This window comes from Monopterus albus, unplaced genomic scaffold, assembly GCF_001952655.1.
Source record: "Monopterus albus unplaced genomic scaffold, M_albus_1.0 scaffold318.1, whole genome shotgun sequence".
Classification (NCBI taxonomy): domain Eukaryota; kingdom Metazoa; phylum Chordata; class Actinopteri; order Synbranchiformes; family Synbranchidae; genus Monopterus; species Monopterus albus.
The window spans coordinates 907,899-917,907 of record NW_018128198.1 but is presented as its reverse complement, the minus strand read 5'-3'; the positions used below and the strand labels follow the sequence as shown (position 1 = coordinate 917,907).

General features: G+C 39.0%; 1 protein-coding gene across 2 annotated transcripts; it reads right to left on the bottom strand.

Annotated features, from left to right (window-relative positions):
- Positions 1–375: 375 nt before the first annotated feature.
- Positions 376–8,923, bottom strand: LOC109974022 (interleukin-1 receptor type 2). Of its 2 annotated transcripts, none has more exons than XM_020623989.1 (10): positions 8,825–8,923; positions 6,688–6,781; positions 5,675–5,933; positions 5,276–5,450; positions 3,491–3,668; positions 2,778–2,864; positions 2,586–2,651; positions 2,350–2,485; positions 1,500–1,645; positions 376–1,054 (listed from the first exon to the last, which is right to left on the bottom strand). In XM_020623989.1, exons 1-10 carry the CDS (start codon positions 8,876–8,878, stop codon positions 909–911), a joined length of 1,341 nt encoding a protein of 446 aa, XP_020479645.1. In that variant the 5' UTR covers positions 8,879–8,923; the 3' UTR covers positions 376–908. The 2 variants fall into 2 exon arrangements, with proteins under 2 accessions (XP_020479645.1, XP_020479646.1); XM_020623990.1 differs by lacking the exon at positions 8,825–8,923 and adding an exon at positions 6,981–7,010.
- Positions 8,924–10,009: the final 1,086 nt, after the last annotated feature.

The window sequence follows — 10,009 nt, the reverse complement described above, 5'->3', positions numbered from 1 at the left end:
TTTGTAAAGTGACAATAAAGAATCTCATCGTTTTTTGGTCATAGACCAGTGACTCCAGTTCATATTTAGATTAAAATAACTGGAGTAAAATGTTTATCACTTGTGTTATTTTAGATTTGTGTTTATGTATGTATTTAACCTGACAGTAAATTTTAATGTTGCCAAATATGTCTCTACCATTCTTTAGTCATGATGTTCTATTTAAAATAACCAACACTTCTTATAAACAGTATTATTTTATAATTGGTCTAATATGGCATTTTCTGGCTTTGTACAAATTTATTGCATGAGAGATGAAGTGAAGAGATGTAAATGTTAATAGTTCATCATATAAAAGAAGTTACAGTAACAACACGTTTTACTCATCACATAATGTCTCACCTGCAGTAACAACATAAAATGATCAGTAGTTAGATTTTAGAATAGTCAGCAGCCCAGTTACACCTTGAACACCATTAACTACTTTGCAGTGATGTAGGATTATAAATGTTAAATTCAATCAATCAATAACGTCCACACTGTATTTTCTTACCACTTTGTTTTATTTTACATGGAGATTTGCACAAGGACTGAACATGTGTCTACAGTACTAGACATGATTCTTCCCTGAGATCATGTATTGGATTGAGGGTGACTGGTTCAGTGGGTAGAGCGGTTGGAGGTTCAAATGTCAAAGCCTGTAGTCCACGTGTCAAAGTGTCCTTGGACAAAACACTGGTCACAGTAGCTGTATGCAGCTACTAATTTAAAAACATTAAATCCCTGTAAAAGAAGAGCTGAACACCAAGCATGACATAGTGGTGCTGCTGCACAACATCACCCCCACACACTGCTTGGAGGACTGATCTGATGCAACAGTGAACATACTAAAGAAGTTCTTTATGAACAACATGTCCACACCTGCAAAGCTAGAATGTACTGCTCTGCCGAGCCAGAATGTAATCCATTTTCTTTTTCCTTTTAGGTTTGAAGAGCATGTAGAGGAAGACAGAAACCACAGTCAAGAAGCAGGACACAGCCACTGCAGCTACCACCAGCCATGTGAATGTGGGGTCTGGACAGAGAGAGACAAAGAAAAATGAATGATATACAGTAGAGGCTTGATCATTGCAAAAGATTAATCCAGTGAAATTGGAACCTGGAGTATGGGTATGATACTGGGTATGATAACATGCAAAGGTTGTTTACTGAGACCTGGTAACAGGGGGAACATGCAAAGGTTGTTTACTGAGACCTTGTAACAGGGGGACACTGCTAAAATAAAGTCAAATTGGGTAAAAAATACAAGCAGTCACTCAGGTTTTAAACAACGCTCCATATTTGCCAAGCTTATTTGGAAAAGATGGTGTTTACAGCTTGTTTAACTGTGTGACTGCTTGTCAGGTATCATCATTAATCCCTTGTTGTCACTCTCAGCACTTACATCAGGGACTTCAGATTTCAATTTGCTCAGTGACAAAACCGTTTCATTTGTGCACACACAAAAACACACCACTCACCCTCAAGTTGAAGCTGTGCAACGACTTCCTGTCTTCCTCCTTGGTTCTGAGCGACACACTTCAGCTCTGTCTTCGTGTCTTCCTCTCTTATCGCTACAACAAACAGCCTCAGCTCAGTCTGGCAGTGTTCGGACACCTTGGTCACCCTGGGAACAATAAGACCGACATGACCGTGTGTTTTCATGACTTGGATGGGTGATGTGGGGAAAGGCTACAAGCCTATTGGATGTATGTCAAGATGGAAACTAGCCCAGACATTTATAGAATAATACTCCCCTATTTGCAGCCTTAAATACTTGTGGACAATCAGAGTCCAAAAAGTGTTTCGCCAGTGGCAGCAAGTGCACAAGTAGTATCACTTCTAGCACAGTATTTGTGGTTAGTATTTATTGTAGTATATTTAAATGGAAAATGGGGAAATAAACCCTGCTTCAGAAATGCCAGCATGCATCTTAGAACAACATAAACAACACTGAAGGACACACATGTCCAACAGTATAATGCACAGCTTAGACTAGACTGTGATGAAAAATTCTAAAAATAATGTGGTGCAATGCAACAACACCTCAGAAACCACACCGGAAAAATGTTTTTGTAACGTTTTCAAATTTGATTATAGTTTTTAGTTTACTTTAAGGTCAGGGAGTTGACTTTGTTTCCCACTTGGGAGCTTCAAAGTGCATTATCACTGATTTAAAAAGTAGCTTGTGCTATTTGTTTGCTGCAGCATAGTGTAAAGTTGTTCTCCTTCACTTTCCCTGTGTCCTAACCAGTACAGTCACTTTTTATATTTTGGCATCAGGCCTAAATACTGTTTGGAAATATCTATCAAAAACAAGTGAACAATTACCTCTGTTCTCCTTGCATAGCCCGTCCACCAAGGTATGAGGATTCCACTGATTGGCCATTAATCAGCCATGTGACCACGGTCGAATCTGCCATTTGACAGTCAGTGAGCACCCTGCAAACCAGCTCCAGTTTTGAACCTAAAAGAAGTCAAAGGTCAGTCAACCTTTCTTGAAATATCTATATCTGCCTAACATTTGCTAGATACTGTACATTAGGACTATAATTTGCATCACTCACCATGTGGACTTTCAAAAATGGTTCCATTCAGTGGTGAAATAATTAGAGGTGGCTGAATTATTGCAGCTACAATGTAAAGACAAATAGTATTTATCATTAGATATACACTTTAGAAACTGTCCCCACAGGGAAATGTATTGTACATAGTAAAAAAAAATCAACTTAAAAACAATAAAGCTCAACAAAACTTACCATGAACAGTTGTGTCGCTGCTGATTAGTCCTGGGTCAGAGGTCATAGAAAGGTCAGGCACAGTGGGACTGATTGTAGGGTCTAGACCTGGCAGACAAAGTCACATACAAATTTAGTCAGATGTAAACACATCCACTCGCAGCTCTTCAGATGACAAGTCTGACTCATTTCACATAATAATAATAATAATAAGAAGAAGAATTTAATGCCAGGTTACTGTTTTTGTGGAGCTTTGAGAGTTTGTGTCTTGTTTGTGTCTTAAATGAAAGAGAGTTGTCTGGTCCCTGTGGCTAAACCGAGTGAATGTGTTGTACCTATCATGCCAGTAGGGGGCAGGCATGACTTATGGTATCAATGTGAAGAAGTAAACAGACATCTTCAGTTTAATAATGTTGATGATGTTACTCATGATCATTACAGTAATATTTGGAGGTTATGTTTTCTTTAAAGGAACTGTAGTTGTAGTGAATCAATTTGTGCATTTCATGACTATTGACTGATATAAGACTGCAGAGGTATTTCCACTAACCTGCCAGATACATAGACCTCATGGCCTGCTACCAACAGTGCACTTTATCAAGTATTGCTAGTTGTACATTTATACCTGTCATTAATATTCATAGTTAGGTTTCGGAATGAAGGAAGTGTTTTAGCTAGCATCTTGGATTTGACCCACACGCCTCAGCGGTGCTGTTCATAAAACAACCACCTACCTTGCACATGGAGCAGGATGACTCTGCTGACTTTATACTGCTGCTCGTTGATGAGCACTTTGACCTCACAGGTGTAGAGGCCTGCATGGCGTTGTCTCACTGCAGGGATCATTAGTTTATCTGTGTCCTGGCGAAAGGAGCCTGCTCTGCCCAGCTGAAGGGCAGTGGCACTGGAGTCCTGTCAGAAACATACCATGTCACTCATAAGGAAGAGCACTGACACTGAAAGGGTTGAAGGCTCCCATGGCCTAGATGGTCAGATACATGGCACTATATAAAGTTTAGGCAGGTTTGCAGTGGAGATTATGTTTGCTACAAACTTAGGTGAAGGTGTGTGAACATTTATAGTCATTAGGTAATATTTGACTTTTGTGACCTCTACTGGCAGAGAGCTGAAATAACAAGAATACGTTGTATTAAACAGCAGATGTTGGCTGGTTTACCTGCACTGAGCAGCTGTAAAGCTGTAACACCCTGTAAAGTTCTCTGTAATGCATTTGTGATTCTAGGCTTCATGAATAACACTGGTCTCATTCACCAACGTCTTCGTAAGTTGCTCTTAAGAAAGGTCCTAAGAAAAGTCTATGTCTGATTCATGAACCTGTTCTGAAACCACAGAATAGTTCACACCTGTCTTCTCATATTGATTCTCTTACTCGGTCAGTGGTCACTGTACAGTATAAGGAGAAGGCTGCACAACTGTTGAATTAAAAAGATGGTTTGACCTAAAATCTGAGGCAACAAAACAAACACAGAAGAGAGAAGCTGACCAGTGGAGGAGGATAGGCCTGTACCAGTTATCTGAGCTGGACCGGGACGGCACTTTTGGGTGTGCCATCAACGGAGCAAACCTCCATGCCTGCACTCAGGTTCCCTCAGCTGCCCTGAATCTGACCTCAGATGCGGTGCTGGACAACCAAACCCTTCCACAGATAGCCTCAACACTGGCCAAAATATCTGAGAGCCACTTAAAGAAATGAACAGAAATTAGAAATAAAGGTGTGTAGTTAAACATGTGTGGTTTTTAAGTAATGCACTTCATAATGCTAAACTATAAATAACCACACTGCAACAGTTACATTCATTTTTATAACCTTAAAAGCAAACAATTAATTGCTTGCTATGATTTTTAGTGTAGTGTTTATTCATTTATAAGACCAGAATGCTTTGTATAATAACAGAAAAAATATTAAAGGAATACTAATAATGACAAAACTGTTATTGTATCTTAAGTCTTATAATGTTATATAACTGTATAACTGAAGCAAACTAAATGACCAGTTATTTCACACACACACATCGGCGCTCAAATGTGCATAAGTGTGTGTAGATTCTGTTCTTACCCAAGAACAAAGCCAAGAAAAATGTTGGTGAATGAAAATTTGTTCTTAAGTTGGTGAACGAGACCTACTGACTTAACTGGGCGAAGTGTCAGTGCTCACAAGAATGTCTGTCAATTAAAAAGTATTAAGTGTTATTATTTTCTTTAAACAGGTGTAAAAATGTAAGAAAATGTAAGTTTTAAAATAACTACCCATGCCAGAAAAAACAATACATTACCACACTAAATTAAGAAAACAACATTTGGTTTGGGAGAATTCTGGAGACACTGATTTGTATTGGAAAGTGGTCAAATCACTAAAAGACAGAAATGACCTTTGGTGACCAGGTTCTGGTTGAAATCACAAATTTTACCATGTTTGAGAGACTAAAAGGCAGAAAATAAGTTTTTACCAGAGTAAAGTTTCAGCAGCCCACCAGTATACAACATATTTCTCCTCTCACCTTGTACCATTCTGTCAGTCCGTCTGTCCTGTTGAAGTAACCTAGAGATGGACATGGGATTGTCAGGTCCTCCCCCACTGTGGCTGATATGGGATAGGACAGTTTCTCCATGTCCACATAATTGGACTCATACACACGGAGCGTGATACTCCCAGTGATACAGTAGGACTCATTTCTGGAGACAAAAGTGAGGACAGCTCTATTAAACTGTGGCTAGAAGTAAAGAAATCAGTTTCTACCTAGAAAGCTTGAATTAGCTTGAATGAGAAATCTTTAAATAAACATAAAATCTCTGCTATTTTCAGAGGTGTTGTTTAGAGACTTTGACCTCTCTACAGAGGGATGCATTAGGAAGTGGAAGTGCACGTGAGGGATGAATACGCAGCCTTGATGATTTACCTGTAAGTGCAGATATATTCCCCTGAGTCTGAAGCCTGAGATGGAAGGAACCACAGCTGTTTGTCACGTTGCTGGACACGCCCCTCACCCTGAAAGACCACGCCCCCTGTCCCAAACTGTTTGGTGATGAGGTAGTTTGCTGCTGGGGAGGCGATGTTGCGTACTTCAAGCACTCTCTTGAATATTGGAAAGGAGAGGACTACAGCGTCACCCTCCACCCTGAATACCTCCATCTCTGGAGATACCAGGTTGCAGCCATCTGCAGGAGAAACGACACCCAGAGTGTAATACTTAATACTTTAGGCAGATACTGGTTAATTCTTTAATTATCAGATATTGACCAGGCACTGTTGTCCTCTGTTTTCATTAATGGGACATGTCAATTGCGACTGAAACAGTGAGTTGGGGTGCCTGTGGCTCAGGGGTAGAACAGTCGTTTTGTTTCATGGTGCCTTCAGTCGTGGTGTCCTGGGGTAAGATATTGACCCCCACCTTGCCCCCAATGGCCAGAGCAGCACCTTGCAGGGACAGTGCTGCCATTGGTGTGTGTGTGTGTGTGCATGTGAGTTGGCGCCATAGATGGCTGCCTCGGTTCTGAACAGGAGACAAATTCCATACTTGGCCAAATTAAAGTGATTATCATTATTTTGCTTACACCTTGACCTCTTACCACAAGCACAAAAACAAGCTGTGTTTAAATCACCAGACATGAAAAACCCTGAAACCTTTTAAAATTACCATTTGGTGAAGGCACAAGACACAGTGCTGTTATATCGGAGGCTCGCGGTTGACTCCTTTCTGATACACTTTTAGGTTTTGGTCTCTCTTAAGAGCTGTGAGAGTCAACACATAACTATAATACAACTTTGAAATAACACTGTACTCAGAAAACTGGAGCTTGTGCTGAAAGATCTGACGTTTTGGTGGGAAAAATACATTGGCTGGGAACCTTTTACTGATAAGGGTTTGTATGTAATATAAGCATATATGCATCTAATATACATCATGCTCACCTTTCATGGGCAGTGGAGGTAATGGAGGTCTTCCATAAACATCTTTGATTAAGACCAAGGCAAATATTACTGCCAAGAGGACCATGATGGCGGTCTGCAGAGACAAAACTCTGAAATGAAAGATCTACTGACAAACTGTGTTCTGATGGATATCTGTCTGGGAGAGCAGCATATGTTCAATGTCAGCCAACAGGGAAAACAGTTAGGCAGGAATAACAAAGTGCCACTTTTCTCAACAAAGTATTAAAGTAACAATTGTTCAATGTGAAGACGAATGAAAGTAAAATACTAACAAAGCTGGAGTCAAGTCTGGTGCTGGGACTGTGCCACAGTTGGTTTCTGTGTTCTGATGGATATCTGCCTGGGAGAGCAGCATATGTTCAATGTCAGCCAACAGGGAAAACAGTTAGGCAGGAATAACAAAGTGCCACTTTTCTCAACAAAGTATTAAAGTAAAAATTGTTCAATGTGAAGACGAATGAAAGAAAAGTAAAATACAAACAAAGCTGGAGTCAAGTCTGGTGCTCAAAGCACCTCAAGCACAGTTCTACTGATGTTTAGCTTCAATTTAAACTCTTGTATGGATTATGACTTATGACATCACAGGTTGTCATCATTCAGTCATCCCATCACCCCGCCCCCACACCATATACAACCACTGGGATTTACCAACAGCAATGCATAAGATGAGTCACATTAAACGGTTAAAGGCCATTCAATTCAAAGGTCAGCATAATTAATAACTCAACTTTTACAACTAATTATGTATAAAAATAAATATATATGATCCTGTTTTTCTACAGTTTTAATCAACCATAAACAGTTTTAAAAAATATGACTAGTGTTACTCTCAGTATTAAAGTGTATTTTAGAAGTGATAGTAGGTTTCACCCATGTATTTATATTTTTAATGATGGGTCTACACTTTAATTTACAGAGATCAGGGCATTTAATGTGATAGAACATACAGTAATTAGTTCTGTTGTACTAAATAATATTCTACTCTGATGTGTTCTGTTTATATACATATAGTACTAAATAATATAGCTACTGTTCTGACATAATCTGTCACATCTTGTTTGAGCTGGGCCCCTGTCAGACAGGAAGGTAAACTCGGGTTTGTGCTGTAGGGTTTCCATGGAAACAAGTAGATTTTCACTTCTGCTTCTGTTTCCTCGTTTGTGATTTCAGGGATCATCTGATAGCAGACAGCACATATGTCAAACACGTGCAAGTGATCGGTCTTTTTACCCCAAGGAAATCTTTGTTGCATTGTTCCATCAAAGGACAGTCCCATTCATAAAACCTGTGGGAGTGTCACTGCCAGTGAACTTTCACACACATGAGTAACAGTGTTATGATATGAGATTAAAAGGAAACCTAGCACCCAAATAGTACCAAAGTGTATTAAAGCAAAAAGTCTCCTACCTGAGCCTTTCTTGGTGATCAAACACCTGACAGCAAGTCATTTTATTATTTCCATTGCATAATACACATTTTACTGTAAGCAGGAGTTTAACTCAGTTTTTGTCTAAGCCAGAATTAATAAGCCTGTTTCAGTGGTCCTCACTGACTGCTTTGGCATTTACTAAATATTAAAATATCAGTAAAATATAGTATAGTAAATATTAAATTTAGTTTGTGAAACAGAAAAAATCTACAAAAACAATATAAATATATACATGTATGTATTTAAGAATTATGGATTGATTGCATGGAATTACTGACTTAAATTTGGAAGGCATAGATGATCTTAAATATTTCCTGTAATGTAAAATCACTCTGTAAAAGAAAACCTCAAACTGCTAATGAACTGAGATTAGACTGAGTCTGTACTCAAACTAGAAAATATAAGAAACAGTGCAAAAGATATTCAAATGTAGAAATGCTATGATGTAAAAAATGATTCCTAAAAAGTGCATATATACAGTGAATATAAAAGTTTAGGTAAAACAATATACCACATGTATAAATTATATCCTGTATAACACATAGAAGCCCTACTAATTAACAATTCAACAGAAACACATGAGCAAATATATTGTCACAGCATTTCAAAAACAATATCGAATGGTCCAATGTAATTATATTATAGTACTATATACAGTACATATGCAGTGCAGTATAATATACTCACGGTGTACAGGTGGACAGTGTGACAGTGAGGACAGGCAGATGACTGTGGCAGCATGTGGTCAGCGTCCTGTCGGCTCAGGGGAAACCTTTTCAAGCTTCCAATTGCTGTGAGATGGAAATTTCTCAGGTTTCTCAATGTAACACAGTGTACTGTACAGCTCACCACTCAAGTCTGCTGACACACACACATGCGCACATACACACATACATTGTGGGAAAAAAGCTACAGCCATTTCCAACCAGAGAGATTTACTGCAGGTTTATTCTTTACAAGTGTTTACAGCTGCTGTTGTATCATCGTTTTCTTGCATCAGTGGTCGATGTCACTGTGTTTAGGTACAAGAACACACATGCACACTAGCTATCCACATCACCCTCACTATGCCAAATGTTTTCTCACCACTAGCTGTATCATTTAGTTTGTTTTATTTGCCCATATTTTGAGATAGTCTTCCTCTCTGACATGCATGTTGACAACCCAAAACAAGAAGAAGTTTGTTTGCATTTCTCATTGACTGTATGTAAAGATGGACGACCTGACAACAGACAGATGTGAGGCCACCTCGAGTTGATTGTCCCCTGGTAGCTACAAACCTCAATTCTAATGATTTAGGACATTATGTATAAAGTTAATAAAAGAATACAATGACTGGCAAATCATATTTGATTGTGCCAGTTTGCATCTGTGTATGTTGTGTTGGACGTGTGGGAGATACAATGCTTAGTGGGAAACAGACAGGGGTAGCGTGCAGCCGACAGGCTAATTAGTATAACAAAAAATAAACATGCTGTTGTGTATGAAAATGTTAAATTATGACCTGTAATATGAAGATAGATAAATAGGGCGGCGCGGTGGTTAGCGCTGTCGCCTCACAGCAAGAAGGTTCTGGGTTCGGGTCCCTTCTGTGAGGAGTCTGCATGATCTCCCCATGCTGGTGTGGGTTCTCTCCAGGTGCTGCAGCTTCAGTGCGGTGAGGTTGACAGCTGGTGAGGCACTGACTCCTTTACAGTCAGATTTACAAATATAAATGAACCATTAACAAACACTGCGTTATGTTTTATATCTCATATCAACATTCTTCACACAAACGTGACCCATATTTAATTTGAGGTTATAATTTATTCCAGTTGAGCTTATTTCTAACTAGAAATAATAAAAGTTTATGGTCTTACCTTTACTTGTACA